A 26705-nucleotide genomic window follows, 5' to 3' on the forward strand; every position below is an offset into this window, starting at 1 on the left:
ATTAATTACCTGTATATTTAGGGAATATTCCACAAATCACAATGGGACGACGTGTATCACAAACTGGAAACACTTAAACTTAAAATACAACAGGGAAATATAATTAAAACTCTGGAAATTACAAAATGTGACAGGATAAAATTGCTTGACACAAAGCAGTACGCAATACGAATGAAGCGTGTCTAGTTTGCGCGACAAACAACAATCTTGAACACAATGCAGAAACAATAATAGGTTAACTTACCTCCTACATAGATAAAATAATCCATTAACAAAAAGCCGTAACACCGCTAAGCGTAATCAGTGACGCTAGAAAAAGTAAAGCAATAACAGTTAATCACATGTCGGTCCCCCGCGAGAACGAGTAGGCCTAGTTATTTATAGGCACACACATGCGAACACTCACATCTGTTGTCGTTCCGTGAGAATCATCTCTCGGAAGATTGAAACGTCTCTGTGCAAACATTTAGAATTTCTGTAAACACTATATAAGTGTTAACAGAGTAAACTACAGATCATTTGACTCTTAGCTACCGTCAGGAAAACATGTCTGCAAGAAATTCAGCTCCTATTCAAGACCCCAAAATATCTTCAACATCGAATATCTCAAATAATAATATTCAAGAACAAAACACTCAAGAACAAAACACTCAAGAACAAAACGCAGTAGACGTAACTATGTCACCGATACAGAACTCACAAGTATCTAGTACCTCGTACTTTCTCCGCCCAGAGTTCGAAGATTATATGAGACAGCTAGTTGATGGATAGTTAAATGGAACAATACATATTTTTACAATCCAGTACATGGTATATTTGAAACATTAAAGCTGAACATTTAAAAAAACACATTCAGACAACCTTGACCTAATAACAATACCAACCAATCCACAACATACATCGCCAGAGTCGCTGCGTAATTCACGCTGCTCCACAATCACAAAATACTTACCAATTACCTAATTATGACGTCACGGGATCACCCCCGTGTTTTATACTACTGATGATCATCAGTAAATATGTTTGATTTAAATATGTTTGATTGATACATCAGTAAATACGTTTGATTATATTACGAAGGTACGGTATTAAAAGTAATTAGAGTTTTAAGGATATTTAAAATTTATCATTTTATCAATCAATTTTTAAGTTTCACATGATTAAGGGATTTATTAGATTATAATATTTTTTTAGGATGAATGATCAGTATACATGATACCTATTCAATTAAAAGTCAATGAATCTTAACACCTGCAATAATAAAGTTCAGTAAGGGGGATTTCAAAAATAAGTAAGGGTTTAATAAAGACATTTGATCCATTGAGTAAATTTGTCTTTACACCACACCATGTTTAAGCTCACCAATTCACAAAACAGATATGCGTACCTTCTTATAAATCTGTACCAAAAACGATTCCACTGGGATTTGCTAGACTTGCTCGTAAGAACAGCCAAGGATGTAATTATTTATTTACTCTACCCACCCCTCGCCTCTGGATATTGAAATCCTAGTCGCCCGTCCCGTATACACGACCATCCGTGTTATTCTTGTGTCAATCATCTAGTCCTATTTGAAGTAGACGAATCACTCGCTTGATCGAGGTGATTACAATATAACAACCCGTTCCAATCAATAACCACTCTCGATACATAAGATTATTGGCAATCGAAGATATCAAGTACAAATAGCTCGTTTTCTTGGCCCAATCAGATTGTTGTGTAGTCTAGGATTTAAAAAAACCCCGCTTAAGTTCCGTAACCCATGACAAAAAGTACTTCAAACCTGCCTTGTGGCTTTTGTTGTTTCGTAAGTGTGGGGATTAGTTAGGACTTCGCTGATGGAAAGCTGTGGTATGAATAACACTCACATTAATCAGACTCATGATTGAATAGACTACATATGTTCTATCATGTGCAATAATCAATCTACAGTATTTACCCTGGGAGTCCACTACTCTCCATCTTGTTGGCTAGCTCGACATCCTTGGAGTATACGTCGAACTGCCACTGTCTCTGACCAAGCACGCCTGCTAGGACTGCCCCAGTGTGGATACCGACCCGCATGTCCACCGGGGAATTGGTCGTCTGCTGAACATACCTGCGCAGAGGAAAACGTAGTATAGATGGATGATTATTGTATACAATAGGATGGTTATACATTAACTACATTGTTTAACCGGCTAGCGCATTACTGGGGTAGCTAAGCAGGTAAAGCTATAAGATGGTGGCTGCTCCAATTTGCGTGGCTTTTCAGCTGTTCTTAGTAATTAGGATTTTAATAAATGGTCGTGGCCAAAGAATCTGATGGTCTTAGTCAATAATGAAGCCCCACAAGTCATCTAAGTCAATGTTCTTGATTAAATTTTCTAAACTATTACATACCTCGTCTTGCAGTTCAAATATAGTGTTTGAAGTCCACTACATATGTTTCGCCATATATGGCATTCTCAAGTAGTTACAGAAACATCTTATCCAATTTGGACTCGTCAACATGTTACTTCAAATACAAAAATATTTACATTATGACACCAAAATAAATAAACGAATAAAAAACATTTAAACCTGTAGGCCTACAACACATAACTTGACCAACGGCACTGACTGAGACAGACTATATTTGAACTGTAAGACGAGGTATGTAATAGTTTAGTCTATACTACGCAGTTCAGGGGCTAAAAAATTGAATTGAAATTTTCTGGCTTTAAACGCAACTCTAGGAGGCTTATTGTAATTATAATGATAGGGAGGGTTTTAACAGTTATTTTAGCTTTTAATATAGGTTTCCCTTTAAACTTCATAAAAACACGCGTCAAACAAAACTACTAGATTTATTTAATCACGTATACTTGCAATTATGTACAATTCATTCCAAACATTAATTGCTGGACATTTCATCGTCATCTTAAGTATCTTGTGATGTGTTTCAAGTGCTGATAAAGCGATATCGTTTTGATTGAAAATTTTTTGCATTTGCCCTTTCTTGCTTATATATTCTTTCAAGTGGAGATACCATTCTTGTATCTTTTTACGAAATTACTGTTTGTCCAAATAGGTTGTTCAAATCTTTACAGACAATTGGGTACGAACAGTTGGTTGGTAGTGGTAATGTTAGATTTTTATACCATTATGCACTATTTCGTGGTTAATATAAATTATTATTACACGGCACATTGATGATATGAGAAATTACCATATAAGCCTATGTTAAGCCTATCAAATATTTAACTTCCTAACAATGAAAGTTAATTTAATATTCCATTCGAAAAATAAAATGTAAAACATCAATAATTGTTATCACCCTCTAACAATTTAGTTTTTTAAGAAGCCTGAAACTTACAAAGGATAATAGAAAGATATTCTAGTTCCAATGCTGATGATACGTTTTTTCATAATATTCTCAAATCATTCTGATCTCATTTTATACGGCAAGCTCATAAACAGATAGGAATATTTCCATGGTCTTCAGGTACTATATTAAGGAATAACCATAAGTAAACAACATTTACAAAATAACGATAAATTATCCAATTCAAAATTTCCTATTGCAATATTCAGACATGCATAGTATGGACTAATTCACCAAACATAGAATGACACCATGTAAAACCAGCGATATAAGGAATTGCACAATACTGTACATGTTTGTTGTTTTAGAGTGCAGTGCGAGACAGTGTTCTACAGTGTAATGAGGCTAGAGTCCTTCTTTGAAGGCGTCCTAATCAGCAGAGGCAACATAGCTCCAGGGCTGCTTATGTAAGTGTTCTCTCTGTATTTTTACTCAATTTCACCCAAAAGTTCTGTTATATTATTGTTTGAAATAGTTTTTCAAACATCTAATACGAACATATTTCCATTGAAGTTGTGATTGTTTTATAAATAGTATAGATCAATACTCGTAGTATAATAATATCTAGGACAGGAGTGCGATCTATTATTTTATTTATGTGTTTTTAAATGTTATTGGCCGTGTCACTATCTAACGTAGACATTTCGTCTCAATATCTGATAGTTGAATGACTAAATGTCACCACAATCAAATGTAATAAAAGTGTAAAATAACTACATAAAATGGTAAAATAGTGATATTGCTAGTGTGATAAGTATGTGACATGAGTTAGTGTATGTTTTAGATGCTTTTAAAAAACCCCTTTTCCATCTGAGTCTTTTTTTCACTCAAAAATAATATGGTAAAAAGAACTTCGATGTTAACTCTGGTCTAGAAATACATAGGAAAGGATTCATTACACTTAAAAATCATGATGTTAGGATAATTTTGGTTAAATTAAGATTTTCAAAGCTTATATAAAAAAAGTATCAAAAGAGTATCAACGTGGAGTTGAGTTTAAGAATTGATGGTGACTCATTATAATACAAAAAAACGTTGATTAGTATGGTGTTTACTGTTGAGTGGAAATGTGAAAATGTGGGCAACAGCCAAGAAACTGTTTATTGGTACCCAAACCCATTTATCTGGCAATTCAATCAGAATATCTTTAAATTTGAACGAATGTTGTTTACGTCTTTTTTTAACCCTTAACGGAATATTACTACTTATTAACAAAGATCTGGTGAAATAAATAACGGGAATGTAAACCAGGCAATTAATTTAAGTTACACTCAATGTATACAGCTGTATAGCTCACAATGCACCACCATGATTTGTATGGCAAATAAGGAATTCAAATATTCCGATTGTCGATGTCGCTACGTTTTGAAGTAAACGAGACATTGTTAAGCGGTAAAGCATAAAAGGCTCTGACTGCAACCGGATCTTTGAATATCGTGTTTTATGTAGAAATTTCCATAAAATCACCTACGTCACCTTTGTCAATTAAAACGTACTTAATTTAAAGGTATAAATCATATAAAACCGTGTAATTTGTTACCCATTTAATATTTAAAACCATATTAAACAATATTTTTTCCAACGAAAAATTGTTTCGTAATAACATTATTATTACGGTTAGTTTATTTATCAAATTGAAAATACAATTAGGTTTAGCGAACCATAAACATTATGATACATTTTCTTACATTGCTCGCTGATTTAATTCACCCTAGCAACAGTCATCAATCATACATATTTCATGAAACTAATTAGTGTTAAATGATTTCACTCTATATATTTCTATTATTATAATTATTTAAGGATAATAAATTGAACTAACCAAATTAATAAAGAACACCATTGTTAAACTCAAGTTAGTTTATATAGTTTCAAACATTTTCTGAATTAAAGGAATCAACAAAGATTACTATATGAACCATTACAACATTGTTACATCTTACAACATTAGTTGTAAGAAAGATAGGAATATAATATAACCTTGTATGTTTATAATCAAGTGTATTACAATCTAAGTCTGTATAACTACTAAAAAAGAAACAAAATTCCAAAATTATTTAAAGTTTTAGGTTTAGTGTGGAATTTTATAAAAGCCCCTAAGCTGTTTGGATTACATAAAATAGCATAATCTGGAGTTACAAAATTAAAAATATATGCACTAAATATTATATAGCTAATGGATTTGAAAGTAATCTAGAAAGTATCGATGGAGTTATTATTGAATTGCTTTGGGGAGTCAATGTTAAGCATATACATTTTTTGGGTTTATAAAATAAACACCTCTAGTTTTGTCTTTTGGTGGAAACTTTTACATAAATATTACATTATCAAGTTAAAGATTCTGATGTTTTATCCCCTAAAACAGTTAGCTCATTTGAGTCACCGACGGAACATTTCCGCAAAACAATACTACAACACAATATTTATGTGTTACATAGTACTTATTCGTCCGTAATAAATTAAAAAAAGATTTGACGTACTAAACTTAAATGACACCTAATTGTAATATACCCCATATTGTATGAACTGATCAACTTGTAAAGGATGATAGAACAAAAAAATAATATAAAATCACAATTCCAGCACATTCTATGTGACAAGGTTATTTAATATATCCACATCATGTAGGAATATTCACGACACGTATACACGAGTTAAGACGAAAACTTTTTGGGTATACATGAGTGTGGTAGAAACTGTTGACTACAATAAATTTATAAACGTTATATCCCCATTGTAAAAATTGGCATCACCACATTTATTAAAATGAGTATTTTACCACCACTCAGTAGTTACATTTTTTGTAATCTTATTGAAAGAAACAAAGCTCAGGAAATTACACAGATGGCACCCGGAAATTAAGATTTCTGACTGTGCATGTTTCCCTATGTTTTATTACTGATGAAAAACTGAAGGACCTTCTTTCACTCCGTTAAAATACGTACACTTTTACTATGATTTAAATAGTCACTATTTAAATACATAACTTAGCTTATAATACAACAATTATCAAAAGACAGTAACTGAGTGAATTGTAGTTTTGGATGAAATTAACTAATTAAATGTTGTAATTGTTTGTTGGGTTTTACATCGGATGACTTAAGAATATTTTTGGAAAATTCAAATTTCACGATTATATTTAAACTTTAATGAGACAAACTTTCATTTTCTCTTGCTTAATTTATTAATGACATAGGTTGTAATGGTTTGAAACAGTATACTAAAGATGTTGGTGAGGGGTGCCATTAGAAGTGAGGCAGCAACAAGATTGGTAGGAAGCAATTCACTTCCCCTCTGACAACTAACATTATATCCTACAAATTGGACGCTGCTATTGGTCCATTCTGCTTTAAAACTGGTACTTGTTAGCTCTCATTGGTCAATCACTTTTGATTGACGTCACGACAAGCTAGCTTTCGTAACGAACAAAGTGTTTTTTTATTATTACTTGTGTAATTTAATACAACTTAACAAGTATTTTCAACATACATATTTATGTTGTGAAAATAATGCCTTGTCTAGAGTAAATAACAAAGTTCTAGGAAAGCTAAATGGTATAGTAAACTATTGAAAATAATATATTCATTACAAACGTAAAGCTAATGTCAATTTCTAATTGTTTGTGATTGTTAAGTTATTAACTTATCGCAACACGACAAAATAACATTTGGCGTGTCCAAAAAAAGATAACATGTTAAAAACCCTCCCCTAAAATGTTTGCCAGGTTCTAAAAAAAAAACGTTCGTGTTTTAAGCGTTGCACATTCGTTTTTTTCATAGGCGTTAAGTTTTTACTATTCAACAAAGAGATGAAATTTGTGGTTGAAAATGAACTAAAGTTGACTTTTACTTTTTATACGATGACAAACCGCACTTATTAAGTTTGCTGGTGTGTTTTTTTTCTTATTAACATTAAATGTGGGATGCTGTCATCTTCTTTTATCACTATTAAATTAACTAAGTTAAATAAAACTAATAAACTAAGTTAAATTGAAACCATGAAATTAATATGTACCGATATTACAGGTCCATTATGAAGTAAATAGGTTTTTCAGCACCCTTGGAAACCCACTTTAATGCTACCGGTACACAAGCATATAATATTTATCGACTATTAATCACAACTATATTCTATAACTTATTAAATTAGGGTCTATATTATACAGAGTAATTTACAAATAAATGCATCACATTCAAGAGCAATTCTCTGTTTGGTGAAAATAAATAATAAGATAAGTAACACTGCCCACTGTGTTGTATAATAACACATATTTCACATTAAAGAACACTGTTGTTATGAAGAAGCATGCTGCAATTTGGCACCGCTACTGCCCATTGTTTTGATATTGTAATGTACGTAGGTTTAGGTTCATACATATCATTTTATACTGTTAAATATTTTGTTGCAGATACTATTCCTACCACGAATCATTGCGTGACATAATGCTATCACATTTTCTGTTTATCAGTTAATGTAAACAACTGTTGCCAAACACCAAAGTGGCACGTCACTGAAAACAAATCTGGTTTTTACTAAATTGGTTTTACAACTGATGTTTGCACTGACCAGTGTGGTTTAAAATTACCCAAAATAGTACAATACCCAAATGTGACACAAATACAGAAATTAAAAAATCTAAACTACACACTCACTCAAAGAAAAATGATTTAGATTATTTTGAAAACCCATTGGGGTTCATGTAGCAAAAAGAACCCCAAATTTAGAGTTTTTTTGCTTAATACATTTATTTTATAATAGAAATAATTGCTCTTTGAGTAAGTGCGAGATTTCAAATGTTTCAAATTGTGTATTTGAGCAACATTTGGGTTGGTGACCCGAAAGATTTTCACACTAGCTTAAGACCACCCTGTAAACACCGATAAATAGCTTTTATTTGGATAATATAAATACTTAATACTGTACTTAAAATGAGTCCCTATATGAGATAACTATCATTACATGAATGCACATTGCTCCCCTCCTGGTTGTGTTTTAAATTTTAAAACCACAGTATTTTATATATGGTTATGTCCCTAAGACTTTCTTTAATGTAATCTCTCCTCCCATAATGTGTAACATAATATTTTTTTAAAGGTATATACATGTAAATAGGAAAGGGAAATACAATTTATATCACTATATATTGTACGACGGCCCTAAAGGGACATTCAGTTTCTTTTTGTTTTTAATTTATTTCGACTTTTATCTCGAAGTAAGTCGACTTTATTCTCGAATTACTTCGACTTTAATTACTCGACACACAAACTGAATTTCCCTTCAAGGCCGTCGTATATCGTCGTTTGTTATAACTTTACGGAAACTGCAACCACAACTATTAACTGTTTATATAGGGGTGCTTCTGTAGACATATTTTTAATCAAAATTGGCAGATAGAAAGTGTTTTTAGCACACATCATGGAATATGACATTGATGAACTGATTGAATAATATTTTAATTTATGCCTTCAACAGCCTGAAATACTTGCAATGCTTTAATTGAAGCATGACATTTGCATAAGTGAGTAGACACTTAAGACAATGACAGAAACAGAGAGAAGTTGTGTGTGTTGAAACTAGACTAGAAATAATATCGAAGTACTTCGAGAACAAAGTCGAACTACTTCGAGATAAAAATTCGAAGTAAATTTAAACAAAATGAATGTCCCTTCAGGGCCGTCGTACTATTTATAAACATCATGTTTCCAACACTTTCTTAATAAAAAAATTTAATGTCATTGCATATTAAATAATATAAAATGGTTTTTATTTTAAGTACGGACACATAAAAATATGATAAAGTTCTTATAACTCACTTGATGGCCTTCACCATAGACAACCCCATGTGAACGCTGAGCACCGCGTGGTCCGGGCGTTCCCTCGGGGCACCACTGATACAGTAGTAACAGTCACCCAGGATCTTGATCCTCAATTGGTTGTATCTCTGAAATAAAATTAATCTTGTGGTATAGTCAGGATTACTTTGTGTTTGAGTAAAAAAATACTGTACTACACTTCTAATAACCTTAGTAAAATCATACAAATCTTTATTAATCATCAAACAACATAGGCTACAATAGATTTAGTCTAAATGTGTCCGTATTTATTGTGACTCAAAACTAAGAAGAGGCCTGCTGCATTTATAATACTCATTATGCCAATTAAATACAATTTTAAAATTAGATGTGTAAAGCTATTTTACTATGGGACTGTATTTATTATGATTTACATCACACTAAAATGCTTTTTCTAAAACCTATTGTCCTAATTTGTTTAGAAATAAATTTTAAAAGTTATATTAGAAACAATCTATTTCCCTGATTTAAAACAAAAGCTTTTTATAAAAAAAAATATGAATGGGTGTTTCAATTATATAGAATTCATTTATCCCATATTAATGTTCTTGAAATACTTCAATAGGCCAATGTAACAAAAGTAGGATAACGCTTGCATATTTATGTTTTTGTTTTACTTAATTTTTTATTACAACTAATTAAGATGTATAAAAAGTTACATTTTGGGTATAATTTAAAATCAAAATATTACTCATCATCGACATATAATATATCAATCATTTGTAAAAGTAGTAATAAATCTAAGTTAGTGTAAGCAATAACTGTAATAAAAAAGAAATTAATTTTAGAAAATTTTAAAAACCTATGATTATTTCTTTTCATAAAAATTGAAGATACAATATGTTTTATTTTGTTTAAAACTAATAAAAATACAATCTACTTTCTTTTGATACTGGGAATCAACAATTCATTTAACAGAGATTAGCATTCTCTCGGTTAAGGGGATTCACCACTGAAAATAGGCAAAAATCATAAAAAATTAAAAAAATTTTTTTTTTCATTTCTTTGTACATTGGACCCTATTACATCCAAAAAGTATGATATAAGTCATGTCTGAATGTTATTTTCATTAAAAAATATATATTTTTTGTGTTATTGCACGTTCACGAATTTTTAAAGTTTAATGTATTACGGTATTACGTAATGTTTCAGCTTAGGTTTTATATATCATATGATTTTGTGTAATATATGCCTTTATTTACAAATAATCATAGCTATAAAAGCCTAAAATAAAATCACACCTTCATAAATTTACTTACTTTTATATTCTTTGTAATGCACAAAAAACCATATGACATCAACTGTGGAGTCAGATGATCAGCTGATCCTTAGTCCAGTTGTGCAATGTCAACAAACAACTGAACTGAATTTATTTTGTCTGATGTTTTGGTTTTTGTGTATTTGCTAGTGATAATTTTATAAGCTAAAATACTAAATATGGGTAGAGTGAAAAAAAGTAAAGTAAATACTGCAGTGCGAAACAAGAGAAACATTTTGAAAAGGTATGAAGTGAAGCCCATAGAATTAGTAAGTGTTGAAATGGACATAAGTGATGAAAGTGAGGTTATACTTCCAGAAACTGATATTTCTAGGCCTAGTACTTCTGAGTCAGGTAGGAATAAGCCTACTGGTGTTTTTGAACAACCAACGGGTTTCGCTCTTTACGAAAGCTACAACATCAAAGTGGATGTAGATGAAAATGCACCTAAATATGTGTTGGTAGATGGAAACAAGCTGACATCATTTTTACAAAACTTCAAATGTCCTCAATGTGTGGGTAACTTACAGGTAAACCAGTTGCCAGCTAAAGGCTATGCAAATTTTTTCAATGTAAAGTGCAGTGACTGTGAATACGAAGATACTCTCAACACGTCTACAACAACCAACAACTGTGATGAAAATTCGACTCGACAGTCGTTTGACGTAAACCGTAGAATGGTTCAAGGATTTTTAAGTATTGGTAAAGGACACAGGGGTATGGAAGCTTTCAGTATGATAATGAATATGAAAGCAATGAACAATTTTGCATACAACAAACACATCAAGCAGATACATGCCAAATACGATAGCGTAGCAAAGGAATCATTGGAGAAAGCTAGACAAGAGGTAAGAAAAGCCTATTCAGTAATAGATAATATATCTTTGGATGAACCAGAGCCCATAAACATTGCAGTCAGTTTCGATGGAAGTTGGCAGAAGCGGGGGTTTACCTCGAAAAACGGAGTGGGTTGCTGTATCGATGTAGTAACTGGCCTTGTAATCGACTACGAAGTCCTATCTAAATATTGTAGGCTTTGTGAACAGAAGAAAAAAGAGCTTGGTAATGACTCTATCCGTTTTAGGGACTGGTATGCCCATCACAAACCCAATTGTCAACAGAATTACCATGGATCTTCACCAGCAATGGAGACAGAGGCAGCTGCGCGAATTTGGATGCGCTCGGAGAACCACGGCTTCCGCTACACCACTATTGTATCTGATGGTGACTCTAAAACATTCAGCCACTTGACTAATATGAATATTTACAAAGATCATACAATTGAAAAGGTGGAATGTCTGAATCATGTGGCAAAGCGCCTTGGCACTGGTCTCAGAAACATTGTAAAAGACAACTCCGGCAAGGGCGAGCCTCTGGGTGGGAAGTCGTATGGTAGCTTGAAGGGAAGCACAATTGACAAATTAACTACCTACTATAGGAATGCCATTCAAGGCAATTTAGGTGATGTAAAAAAAATGAAAGCAGCAATTTTTGCTACTCTATCCCATTGCTCGTCAACCGATGAAAAACCTATGCATGGTAAATGCCCACAAGGATCAGAATCATGGTGTTTTTACAACAGGGCTATTGCTAAGGGTGAAACACCAGAGGCACACCAAGTAAAAATAAAAACACCTTTGACAGAAAGAGTTGTATCTAAGATCCTCCCCTTATACCAACGGCTCTCAAGCGATGCATTGCTCCAGAGGTGCATTTCAGGAAAAACGCAAAACGCGAATGAGGCACTCCATGGAGTAATTTGGACAAAATGTCCTAAGACTTCTTTCTCTTCTAAAACAAGACTGGGAATCGGTGTTAGTGAAGCCATATGCCAGTACAACACTGGATACAACCAAAGCATGCTTGATCTGCAGCGATCAGTTGGTATAAGTCCTGGAAGATCGACCGCAAGAATCGCGAAGAGTTTTGACAAAAAGAGGCTGAAACTGGCTCAAACCAGAAAGAAGATGAAATTTAGTGAGTACAGAAGAAAACTGAGACAGGCACAAATGGAAGAAGAACAGAGGAAGATACAAGAAGAGGGCCAAACTTATGGTGCAGGAGAATTTTAAAATGCCCATAACGGCGAGTGATTCAAACTTTCCGATGGATTAAATTTGGCTTAGGCCTAAGACTTATATATTTTTAAATGTTTCTCTGAAGTAGGCCTGTTTGATATTTACCTATTTTGTGAAACAATAAGATAATGTAACAATAAAATAAGTTTTTTCCTTATTTATCAGTTTATTTTAATTTATATCATTGATTACAGTACACCTTCTTATTCAAATGCGGTTTTCCGCAACATTGAAATTCCACGTTTTTCAAGACAAAATTTGATATATCTTGAGAGCCACTAAAGGTACATTGTTGAAATTTTTACTACTTATTCTAGACAATATTAGGCAAATATTTAGGTAGAATTAGGTATCTAAGGTAATTAGTTACTGAAAAATATTTTTTTTTGTTTAATAATTCTTTTTTCTCAAGAAAAATTATATTTAATGTGTCACAGCAAAAAAAGTATCCGAGATATTATTATGAATCTACCTAAATATTAAGTTTAGATAATTATCTTTAAAAAAACACCAAATTTATCAAAATCCATAAAGTGCTCTCTTCAGAATATCGATTTTTTAAAACCCTTACAAATTGACCGAAAAATCTCTATTTTATTTTTTTTTCCACCTATAATTTGAATTTAGAAGTAAACCACAATTTTTCTATTTTTTTTTACATTATACCCTACTAGAAAAAAAATAGTTTCACCACTTTCCTCATTAAATAAAAAAAATCACCCTTTTCAGTGGTGAATCCCCTTAAGCAAAGAGCCCAATGATTGCCCTGTTTCCATGGAAACGGTTTATTTTATACATGATTGACTTTTAATTGGCCGACTCCGCCTGGTTGATTGCTTACTGGCCTTGGGTTGGTGAGCTTCCTATCCTCGGAACATCCTATTTTTGTATTGTACTCCTAATGAAGATACAACCATCTCCATTTTTCTTATTTTAGAAAAATAAGATCGTATAGTAATACTCACTGTATATTTTCGTTTGGAAGATAAATCTTTAAAATTAATCTTTAAATCCTGATTGTGATATTTTTTTGCTTAGAAAACTTCCCATAAATGAGTGAGTAGCCTAAGTAATAAAAAAAATCGAAATCAACCTAATACTTCTTTACATAAGAATAATATGATGAGAATATGATAGAATATGATGAGTATGTAGCATGGGGATTTGTTTCACTGTTTCGGGATTTTCGCAATCTCGAAAGAAGCTATAATCTTTTTTGTAATGTACTTATAATAAGAGGTTTTGTACGTTGTATCGTTGTTCTTTTCATACGATTACTTGCATTAAATTATATATTAGGATTGGATTGATTAAATTGATTTTCCTCATGTAGTATAATGAGTATTGCATACAAACTCCCTCGTAAATGGTACTAACAATTACCTTTTTCTCAAAGAAACTGAGTTTTATTGCAAAAATGTATTTTGCAATGGTACAATATTTCGATAAAGTTCTTTTACACCAATAAATTAATTATTACAATATCTTTATACAACCAATTTCTATTTTCATCTTCCAATACAATACAACGATGTTTTAATGAAAATATAAACTACACAGTGTGAAACTACTCTCCGGTATAGCTGCATCGAGACAATAACTTTCAATATGAAATTCGACAACACACTGCTAACACCAGCTGTTGCAGTGATCCTCTATCTATACTGGTTTTATAAACGACGTCCCAAAGTGGTGCTTTTGAATGTGGAAGGGCGATGAATAAATCAGATGTATCCTCCAGAGTGGAGCATGCATCATTATTGGATAGGTTTCATATCACATCTACTCTGGGGTGTTCTGTGGTTAGGCCGACTGCATCACTGCGAGTATACATAATAACTAGCGATTTGTCTGCCAATGGATATCCAGCCTATTTATTGGTTCTGTGTTAATTACAATTGGACGGTAATTAAATACAAGTTGTGAAATCATTTAATGTGGACTAAGTAATTCTTTAAACACATGTGTAACTATAATAAAACTATAATAAGTTTAAACACAGCCTGACGATGGAAACATAGTTTCTGAAAGCGCGTGTGGATTAAAAGAATTTATTATATATTGGCCTTGTTGAACTTTTAAATTTAATTATACATTTCACATGTGTGACTGTCTACAAATGCTTATTACAGGGTGGGGCAGGGAAATATTCCTACTTTTAAGATGGTACTGTGAGTAGTGGGGGTGTGCTGGAGGAATGGGGTTAGGCTCAAATGAAGCTTTTGTTTTGGGAATTTCTAAAAATATCACTATCAGTAGTAGATATGGCTTGTTCGAGTGACCAATGTGCTTTTTCACTCGAGATGTATTTTTTTCAAAAATCTGTCTATTGTTGCTGTGCAGCTACCATTGGCTGTCGGGTTATCGGGTGGCCTGTCGCAAAGCTGTTACAATTTGGTGTGGGTGAATTACTTTCGTGTATGTGGTGGTGTATTTATTGCGAAGGATATTATTGGAACTCAAAGAACGGTCCGGAGTCCTGAAAACATTGACCTTGTCAGAAGATCGATTTTGAAGTCTCCTCAAAGTTCTCCTTGTAAGCATGCATCCGCGCTGGCGTTGTCTAATCGTACTGTGCCTCGTATTCTCCATGAGGACTTACACCTCCATCTATACAAGAGGGTAGTTGCTCATGAACTCACACAAAGGGACTGGCAACAACGAATGCAGGCATGTGAAATCTTAATTGCGGGACTACCTCATGCTGCTCGGGTTTTGTTTAGTAACGAGGCACACTTCCATTTTCCTGGAGCGGGTAAATAAGCAGAATGTGCTCTATTGGAGTGATGCTAAGCCTAGGATAGTTCAAGGGAAGACCCTAGATGCCTTGAAGGATGCAATTCACCTTGAATGTTGCCTCTTTCCACAACAAATGCTTCACAAAGTTATAATGAACTCCATAACCAGAATACAGTAATGCATTTAAGATTAGGGACACAACTTGCAGGATATGCTGTTTAAAACCAAGTAAAGTTATATTAAAATAAACTCCCAGATGTACCTTTTAATCTCAATAAAAATTTTGGCTCTAACATTTTTGGTTGTCTTTTAATTTACCTTTAAAATTAGGGATACTTCCCTGCCCCACCCTGTATATGTGATTTTGCACAAACTTGTAACAATTTGTGTACCTTAGCACTGATTATGTTTTGTGGCCTGTTGTGCGATTAAGTACTGATGTGTAATTTTAGGTAGCAATCGTCTTTTTATGGCCATTTGGTATGTAAGTAGTTGAGTAAATGTGTAAAATAATCAGTTTTATTAGGCAATGCGTGGAAGGAATTGTTTATTAAAGAGTATCTGTTTGGAAGCATATATTGTTAAATTCTAGTCAAATATTAAATATTATATAAATTGCTATATAATTGTCTCGACTAAATGGGTTTAATTAACACTGTAGTCCTAAACCCTATTCAGAATTTACCTACACAACCAGAACTAAAAGCAGCCAACACACAAGCCAGATGGAAAAATCAGAAAATAAAAAAATATATTAACAAGTTTAAATTTTTAGTTTGGTTTATTTTAATGCTACCTATTACTACAAGTAAATAGCCTGCTCTATAGTTGTGGAGTTCGTAAAGTGTTAGTAGAAGTTTTTGGTAAATATTCTATACAACTTGTTAAACACATTTGACGAATAAATATATACTCACACTTTGAATGTTTAACTGTTTGATTTCCGTTACGAAGCTAACAAATGTCAATTTAAGATAAATCATAGTAAATTTCAATATTTTACCTCAGAGAGTCTGTCAAATCTGGCAAACAGCTCGTTGAGTATCTTGACGAGTTCAGAGGCTGAGTATGTTGACGAGATGGCAGTAAATCCTACGATATCTGCGTAAAGTATACTGAAAAGTAGGAAAGGAAATTTCGTTATAACCCAACTATCATTATAGGTACTGTATATTATTGTTGAACAAACTTATTGATCGATTTGTGTAGTTAATTAATTCGATTCCCGTTCAACCAGGGGTGACAAAGCAAAACTATCATAATTTAGTTACTTCGATAATCCAGAACGTGTTGCCATCATAGTACAACATACTGTTTATATTTCTATGATTGTTATGTGTATATCTGTTTACCTACCTGAGCCTGAAATATTCTCCATTTCATAATTATTTATTCTAGCATATGGAATCAAGTTTGTAATTTAATTTTTTCATTTAACCTAAGAAAATAGTGTTAATGTTTTTAGGATTAATAAATCAAGAAACGCTTTTAAACGGGATTTAAATTTAATTTTAACATTAACTTTATATATTTTGTTTAAATTCATATAATTGTATAACACTTGTTAAGCCTACCTGACGTTTTCGTGTCTGCTCATGTAGATCTTCTTAAATTGAGAGTCGAGTGCCGAACCCAGATCTTGTCTCATTTTGACGGCGACGTGTTCAGGTAATACCGAGAGAAGTAGTCGTTCCTAGAAATGGAAAACATGGTCAAACTTAGGTAAAATCCGTAATTTACTGATTGTGTCACCCACCTGGTTAACAAAGGTTGTCAGTTGTTTCCTGAGGAATGTCGGTAGATTTTTACGGTTCAAAACTGGACCAAGCTGTACTTGAATTGGTAGATCTGGCTCAATGAAAAGTTCATTTTAATCAGTAACAAAGCATCAAAGGTATATCTTTCTTTCTCGTCAGATTTACTACTAGTTCCGCCATCCACAGGGTCACGGTGTTACCTACTAATGTGATTTAAACTCTAGTAACCAAGACAAAAGGCTCTACTCCTACATCCCTACTTAAGTACATAAATAAGTAGTGGAACTGATCAAGTTCGAAGTAAAATTGTTACGAACTATAAACCCATGTAAAGTCTTACATTTTAAAACGATGATGTGCTTGCTTTTTAGTGAAATATATTGTTTCCACGAATTGAAAACCTATTTCGATAAGTAATGTGTTCAGAGATGTTTTTTTCCATTCTTGTTTAGCACTTGGAATACATAGTCATTGGTATAAACAATATAAGTCACGAGTTTTATTATCTTAAAGTGTTATATTGATATTTTTCTTAATTTCAATTAAGGTGGTTAGTCAAATAATTTGAGTTGCTGATTTCAAAAAGGTTTATTAGTTTTAACAATTTGATTAATCAAAAAATAAATTTTAAGCAGAGGCAGAGATGACTTTGGTTATAAAACTCGTTTTCCTTTCAAGATATAGGCACGTGCGCATTATATAAAAATATTTTAAAAGTATTAACACATTTAAATATCCATTAGAATATCTTACACAAAGATCCCTATGGTTAATCAAGGTGACATACTTATCTTTTACGTTAAATCCAAACATACGATATTTGTTGTAATATTGTTAGAATTATGACTCATCAAAGTTGTTGTAAATATAACCAGTCAAAGGTTATATTTATGCATAAATATACTATTACAAGTACTTTGAAATATATACACACATTTCAGGAAGGCTCAATTGTCTGCTGTGAAATGTTTTCATTGGTTGGAAGATCAAGGGTCAAAAGGGGACGCAATGAACTTGATTGTGAATTATTGTCACTAGTTTCGTGTAACTTGAGCAGTTGGGACACTTAAGCTCTTGGCTGTTAGTTGATTAAAAGTGTCCCTGATAATTAAATTGCATTTTAATCACAAAACAGACCTAGTACTCCTCTGATTGTTGGTTTTATTTTTGATAGTATAAAAAATGCCCATACAAATCGTAAAAAAATAGTAAAGATTATCAAAACATTATTGATTATTTACTAGAATTCATTTGGCATAATCTTGAGAAGAGGCTGTGTTAATCCCTCGTCTATCAAAATAGGTACTCAATTAGGGTATAGATGTTCCTAAGAAAATTGAGACATTTTAAAAATTGATAACACCACAGTGTAAATTAGTGCAAAAAATGGAGGTATAAATACCCTATTGGCCGCAGATAGCATAAACGATAAACACTCAAAATCGTATCATTTGTGGTTCTTGACGAGAACAATTTAGTTCAAACCTTTCCTAGTTTTAGATGTATGTAATGTTTTTTACTAAGGGGTTTGATACAATGAACCCCTGGGAAGAGTGCTACCTGCTCTGCCGATTGTTCTTCTATCACAAGTTTCATCTCCAAACACTGCCGAGTCTCCAAGAAGGCAGTCCTCTGTTGCCGGTCCTCTATGTAGAAGGAGGTGAGCCCTAGAAGATTCGCAGTGACTAGAAGGAGAATGTTCGTAACAGTCTGAAACATAACAGACACTTATATAGATCTGACATTTCCAATGCAATCAATATCATAAAAAACAGTAACCCTCATATCCGAGACGTTTTCAAAACTGATGCTCCTGAGTGGGGTAGATTTTTCATATTTGAAATAAAACACAGACAGGATTCGAATATTTTATGTCCAATAGTAAGTTAGATTGTAAGAAGGAAGAATTAAATGCTCCCCATCTACAACTCAATTAACCTGGAAACGTTTTACAAGAACGTACATTGTATACAAAACTAATACAACATTAAGTGGGATTCTCAGAGTGATATGATTTGTAAAAAAGTTGCCAAGGGTACATTTATGATTAGAAAACTTAGACCTTTCGTTAGTATAGATGTGTTGAAATCCATTTATTTTGCTCACATTCAAAGTCATTTGTCTTATAGTATTGTTGTGTGGGGCCATTCTGGTAGTATTAAAAAGCTGAAACTGTTGCAAAAGAAAGCTGTTAGGGCAATATTCAATGTTGACAGTGAAACACATTGTAAGCCATTATTCAAGAAACTTGGAATTTTAACTGTCACTTCTCTGTACATTTTAGATTGTTTACTGTATGTTAAAAATAATATTAGAGATTTCCCTACAAATGATTCAGTTCATAACCATTTTACCAGACAAAACACTTTTCTCCGTCCAAACCAATGTAATTTTATGACCACAATTAATAACTTTAGTGAATTTGGCAAAAGGTTGTATAATATGTTACCTGCTCACATTAAATGTCTTGAAATACGACAATTTAAATTTACTATTAGAAAGATTTTGTGTGATTTATGTGTGTATAAGGTCAAAGAATTTGTAGAACATATTAAGTAGGTTAATGCATATACTGTGATGTAATTGTATGACGTTGCTATACATGTATTTTAGTGTTGATGGCAATAAATGGATTTGATTTGATTTGATTTGATTAATGCTAGGTCGTAGCCATTATCAAGGCATTTTAAAAGTGAAGGTTAGCCAATAACAGGTCTAACTGCAACAACATGTAAATATAAGCAAGATATAGTGATAAACACGTATTTCCAGAGACGTTTGAACCGATGCCGTCAACTGCGCGTGCTGTCACCAAATATCTCTGGATTAACTTGCAATTTGTGTCTCCGTTGTGTTTATTCCGTCACGAACTGTTATAGGTGTTCACTTTTACTCTACGTATGCTTATGTCTCATACAAATCCTGACAAAACGATCGAACCTGTTTTTATTTAAATAATATACTTAAGTGTGAACTTTATGTATCTGAAAATATCTACACAAAAACTAATAAGTGGCAAGATGGGTTTTTTATGGCTTGTGAATTTTTTAACATTCGAAATATACCCCGGATTAATGAATGGGTCCAGTAACTAATTATTGTTTTTGGTGTTCATAATGGTCTATTTATTCTACATACACAATACACATATCTCAAAATGTCATATAGGTACTCCTAATGTAGGTAAACTGCAGATTCGTGATAATCAATTTTGAATTCTTTTTTTTATCATATATGCAAAATGTCTTTTGGTAGCCTACATCAATGTTATTTTTTTAATGTATGTTTTTTTATGTAGTAACGCTAACGCATAAATATTCACATTGTATCGTCAACGGTGATTTGTTGTTATCATCGGGAAGAGATTCTTCTTATTTATGAATTCTTAAGACGTATAACAACACCATTTTACTAATGCTTCATGAGAAGGAGGAAAACAAATATAAATGTGCTCCCGTTTTTAAAAGAGGATTTTTTTTCTTTTTCTGTAACACATCTAATGTGCTTGAGGCACATTTTAGTGTTGAAAGGGTAATTTAAGTAATACAAACTTTAGTTTTCATTATTTTTTTACATAAATATGCATTCCCTATTTTTTTCTTTTTTTTCATTACTGGACGCTCTACAAAACGCATTAATATGTATGTACCAGATAACTGATCATACATATAAATATTTTCTTTAAAAAAATGTTTAGAAAGCTTCAAACTCTATCTAGAATATTGAATTATAAAAGAAACCTTCCTCTCAGATTGTCGGATACATTTACACACAATAAAACTTTTATTACAAATTTTTATAAGGCATTATATGTATCTTGGTGCAGGATAAAATAAGGAAAAGCTTGATTGTGTAAATAACAAGCAGCCAAACGCGGTGAAGAGTATTCACAACTTTATCGGAAGGAAAAATACAAGAGCTTTTAGTAGAGTAACCAATGTGATAAAAGCAGTTAGCAGTAGCCTTGGGCACTCCGTCGAGACCTTTGTCCATCATTATCATTCTCAACTGTTACCGACATGTGTAGGTACAGCTATTGTATATCCTCAGTAACCAATTTGAAGATTTCTTAGTCTTTATGTAAAACAAAAACTGAATCGTAGATGAGTTTACTATTTTCAATTTGTATATGCATTTTTCTTATAGATTTTGTGGTATTACAAACATTAGGATATATTTACAAACTCACGATGCAAATTTTGGTTCATAGAAAGGATTTTTTTGATTTAAAATACAAAAATAGTATTGAAAAATACACAAACAACTCAAATTACATCAATAAATGCACGTTTAAATTTAATTCTTGTGCATATGATACAAATTCATTAAAAAAACTACAATTTCAATATTACAGTAAAATAATAAAGTGTATGTAAAAATATTAATAAGTAATCCAGTTTAGCGGATAAACTTTTTAAAGATGACCAGAAAAACTTTATATTCAGAAGTGCAGAATATAAAACATGTTCCAAGCTAATACAAATTTGAAAACTTCAAGACTAAAAAGCTAGCAAGATAACAACTTTCATGATGATTGGAATTATACATAAGTAATTAATTTACACAAAAGTCTTACATTACAATCATGACAAACCAAAGACATGCATGATAATATAAATAGAGCTAACAATTAATGTCTAAAACGTCTATAACTAAAGTTATATTAAATTAACATTTCTTTATTGGTTTGTTGATCATCTTACAAAATACATAAGACTGATATCTAGGCTGTATTGGGTGGTAGGAGAAGGGAGTTTCCTTTTGTGAAATTATATTACGCCTAAGTGCAGAGAGTTGTAGTCCACCTGGCCTATCTCTCTCCTTTTCTCTCACTCCTTTTATCTTTCTCTCTTCCACCTTATCCGTTACATATTTAAGTTGAAGTAAGATGATTATTTAATGCCTTGATAAAAGAGATTAGGGTTTTTTTTTTCAAATAAAGGGGAATTATATTTTTGGGCTCAATTTTCATTGATCAAAATACGCGTAACCTGAACATTTAATAGTTGAACTCCGTACAATGCCAACTAATATATACCCCCGCCACAGCAAACCTGCCGTCTAAGCGAATTTCCATTTGGCTGAATTAATTTTCAATCCATCTATTTAAATAACATTAGGTTTAACGAGTACCTAGGTTTGCTGCTACAAGGAAACTAATAAAGTGTGTGTTTTAAGTAAAATAATTATTGCTTAGTAGAAAATGAATATATTTGCCAAGTTTGATCAAAAGATATCCATAAACAAGCAAACTACAACATTTTACAATATTCTCCATAAGAATAACATGGGAATTTTAAATTTACAATTTTTTTAGTTTTCTCCGTAACTAATAACTGTACAAACTCATTCAAGTCTATCCCGCCTTACACCTTCAAACCAAATTTCATCAAAATCAGATAAAAATTACTCAAGTTATCGTGTTCACGGACACATATATACATAAATCTATATATATATATATATATATATATATATACATATATAAAAATTTGAACGAATGGTGTTTTTGTCCTCTGGGGACATCAAAATGAAAAAGTAAATCGGTCCCGGGCCTAAGTCTTACCATGAGACCTACGGTAATAGCTACTTCCCTATAGGGAAATTCGCTAACAATGTCACATAGAAGGGTGATCGATTTAGACATGAAATCCTACAGGTTCTTGTCCATGGAACTCAAACATATACCGACTAATCCATTCCTTTACTCTCAATTTCATTATATGAGTGTTAAACACAGTTTAGAGAAGAAATTGATGTATAACCTGTTTTAGGGCACGCTGCTATCGTTTTTAATTATAGTAAACCTTTAAACTATTATAAAATCGAGGAGCTAAAAGTATTTCTCGTTTTACATTTTTAGCAGGGAATTTAAAAATTGTTTTTGGTCTTGTGTGTGAACAAATGTAAAAATTTGTGAGCCATGCCTGGTGGAGTAGTTGGACCTTAAGCCAATGCAGGGTCAATAAAGAAATCGTCAAAAATGTAAAAATAGAAATAAGTTGATTAATGAACAAGTACATTTTGATTCCAGTTGTACTTATAAAAATGTATTGGCCGGTGCTTCCGGTAGCCAATCAATAGGGTATATGTAGGGACGCCATTCAAGATTCTTGTTATTCGCCTATTGGGTCTGATGGTGATTGGAGTGTTCAATCGAAATCGACTACCACTTACCATCTATTTTGTATATTTACCGTCTTGTGAATAACAGTAATTTGAATCAAAAGAAAAATATTTCCTCGCCTAAAAAAGTACCACCATATTCAATCATAATACATTGTAACACTTAATACGTATATCCCCAATTTGACGAACCAACCCTTAACCTGTATACTGTGGAGTAAGTAAAAATTTAAATACACTCTTACTTTATTTACGTGTTATGTCAGAAAACATAACCTTTTTTAAGAATGTTTTTGGTCTGTATCCAACGTATTGACAGGGGTTTTGGGGTGGATTGGATTTAAACTAATTGAAAATATGACTTAAATGAGGCACTGAAAAATTGAATGACGTGCTTATCTGGAATTTTTTTTAAGAGGTTGTCGGCCTCTTTTAACCTTGCATTTGCCCGTCAACATAGACTACAGATCTGTGCGTGGAACGTATTCAGCAAAGCAAGGGGTGAGCCGGTACAGTACAAAGGTGAACTGTACTGATAAAAGTTAGTGGCAGTGACCGGGATCCGAACCCACTACACTACTGCCTTGGGCCCGAAGTCCGTGACGCTACCGACTGAGCCACCGACTCACCAAAAAAGTTTGATTTGAACAAATTGATTTGGAATTTAATACGTGTACATAATCGTCTAAAAACCCAAAGGAGCAGTTGAAAGCGAAATAACCAACTAATTGTCCTATTTGAAAAACTAAAAACGTTTTGACCTGATTCTATCTAAATCTTGCGACTAAAACTTAAACTACAAATTTAGAGACATCATGTATTGAACACACGTTTGAGCTATTGCCATGTACTGCGCGTGCTGTCACCAAATATTGCTGGATTAACTTGCAATTTGTGTCTCCGATCTGTTTATTCCGTCACGAACTGTTTTATTTGTCCACTTTCACTCTTCATGTAACATTATTTCCTTATTATTTTCTACGTACAACCCCATGATCTAGAATTGTTTGAATATTATCACACGATTACAATAAAATTGGGGTTCGACTTATTTAAATTATAAACTGAACTGGGTATATTTTGGGTTAAGAGTTATAAGCTTAGAATTTAGTAAAATTATATATTTGGCCTAGATACCCCTTCACAATATGATGAGCCAACCTAATTAGTATTGAGGGTTAATTTAAAACATGTTATATAATGTGCTCACTTGCTACACATATCTACAATTTAAATTTCAATCTTGAATGAATACGTGGTTACGTGAATGGCAGGTTGAAAAACTGATAACAACAAATTATACAAAATTGATTTGTCCAAGATGAAACATTTGCATCACACAACTAATCGATCGCTTTAGAACTTTAAAGCTGTTTAATTGCTTTGGTCCATGCCATATCGTTTGGTTTGGGCTACTATTCCTACTATCTATGATAACATGTAATTTAAATTAAAAATAAAGAAGACTCAATAACTGTTTTGTGAGACATTTATTTTTTTGGAAACTCAGATATAAGCTCAAAATCTTATTTTGCTATTTTGATTTTCGAGGTCAAGAACATATCTTGAAGTGACAAACAAAGTTGTGTGCTTTCTTTAGAAAGCTTTAAAAGTTTATTTTTTTTTCAATTTCACTGTGTTATGTTAGTCTTAATACTTGTAAAAGGCACTCTACAATGTACATGTAATATTCATTGCAGTTGGGAGGACGACTCCAAATTAAATTTTATACGTAACAATTTCTATTTAATTTACATGTTATATAAAACCAAGTCTCGAAAAACGATGGGTGAACAAACATGAGCACAATGTAAATAGTATTTCCGCTCTCTGCCTTGGGTACAGAGAACTGGGTTGTATCCAAGCAAACATTTGAATATGTGAACCTTTATAATGAAAAGCACACGAGGCAGTTATTCGAGTCAAAGATGGAAACTATCAGCCATGAAAAACATATTTCTATAACTTTACAACATATCAAATAACATTTGCTTTAAAATATACAGCAGTTAAATAATTAACTAAGAACTTTACAAGGTGTCAATTACAATCAGTTTTAATAGTTATTTTAACTACTAGAAATATTTATTGAAAGTTAAGTTAGTAGATTTTGTTTCAGTACTTAAAGTGAATATTGTAAGTAGCCAAGGCCATAGAGTTAATGCCAATTACTTTAGGAACATTTAATTATATAAACTACTAAGGGTTTAATAGCTAATAATTTTACGGTTAAAATATTTAAAAGTTTAACGTAAAAAACAAGAGGTTACTATTCAATTTATATATAACTATATTGATTTTGTCTATGTTACATATTTAATGTTCTAAAATAAAACAATCAACACAAAAATCAAGGTTATAGTTATAAATTGTAAGCTAACAGGCAACCATTACTTCTAAGACAAGTTAATGTAATTTTGAATTATGTTAATGAAATAATCATATAGTATCGTCGTGGGTTATATTTTAATGTTATTCCAGTGATTTTTGCCTTTACTGTAATTAAAGCGCTCAATATTATCATTCTAAAACTGCAGTAAAAGGTATTAAGCAAATATACGAGTATGTTTAATGACTTTTAATATAAATTTCATTTTTAGTGAATTTCCCATATAGGGAATAAGCTGTTAAGTAGTATCTGAGTGTATGTTTTAAAGTCCAAAAGATGTCTATTCTTAGGAAAAATTACAAAATTCATTCAGTATTACAAAATCATCTAAATCTTGAGGAAAATACTGAAAATTGTTAATTTCATTACTGAAACCAAGGTAGCCAAAATAATTATGGATTGGTATTAAATAATATTCCATCTTAAAATAGCCTCATTTTGTTTTTATCTCATTTAACTTAAAATGGGGTCTACCATTATAAAGTTATAATCGTGATTGTATGTGTTAAAACTCCACAATTTACTCGTAATATACGATCCTTCTTCATCTATATTTTTGAATCTGTATCGTTAATGTATATCTTACTTTCATAATTTATTATAAGATTTCCCAGGGATATGTGTAATCTCTAATGAGAATCATAATCAAAGATTGTATTAATTGCATTTGATTTATATTGAAGATGTTACATGAGTATTTTCAGAAATCTTAAAATAACTATCATATGTGAGCATTGTTGCATATATCGTTCTGAAAATATATACAAAAATAGGGTTTGTTTAGGAAATTTAAATTATATTGGATTTATTTTTGTATAAAACTAATTTGGATTCTTCCATCACTATGAACGTTGAGTATTTAGCTACATACTCAAAGTGTTATGAATAGAATAAAAATTCATTATCTAAGCGTTTAATTTATACAATTAAAGGTACTTGAGTATTAAACGGAGGCCACATTTTGTCAGCGCGCTGCGGCGGTTATGTTAGGTTGGGTTATAATAGAAAGTATAATTCGTCTGTTATCGTTCGATTCATAACGAAGCGAGGAAAGTTCTACACACATAATATTTACGATAACCCAACCTAACATAACCGCCGCAGCGCGCTGACAAAATGTGGCCTCCGTTTAATACTCAAGTACCCAATTAAAGTAGAGT

At 32.2% G+C, this 26705-nt stretch overlaps 1 protein-coding gene across 1 annotated transcript in view; it reads right to left on the minus strand.

The window, feature by feature from the left end:
• Window positions 1-402: 402 nt before the first annotated feature.
• The window catches only part of LOC129000403 (adenylate cyclase type 3-like), a 69821-nt gene continuing 43518 nt past the window's right edge, over window positions 403-26705 (minus strand). Inside the window, exons 2-7 of the mRNA XM_054427367.1 lie at window positions 18591-18740; window positions 16848-16966; window positions 16277-16388; window positions 9160-9287; window positions 1940-2098; window positions 403-454 (exon numbers count right to left, since the gene is read on the minus strand). Of these exons, the coding sequence (XP_054283342.1) occupies window positions 403-454; window positions 1940-2098; window positions 9160-9287; window positions 16277-16388; window positions 16848-16966; window positions 18591-18740 (720 nt within the window). The remainder of the gene's footprint in view (window positions 455-1939; window positions 2099-9159; window positions 9288-16276; window positions 16389-16847; window positions 16967-18590; window positions 18741-26705) is intronic.

The sequence above is a fragment of the Macrosteles quadrilineatus genome, unplaced genomic scaffold (genome assembly GCF_028750875.1).
Source record: "Macrosteles quadrilineatus isolate MER2022 unplaced genomic scaffold, UCM_ALF_1.0 Scaffold_8__2_contigs__length_117827958, whole genome shotgun sequence".
In the NCBI taxonomy this organism is placed as follows: domain Eukaryota; kingdom Metazoa; phylum Arthropoda; class Insecta; order Hemiptera; family Cicadellidae; genus Macrosteles; species Macrosteles quadrilineatus.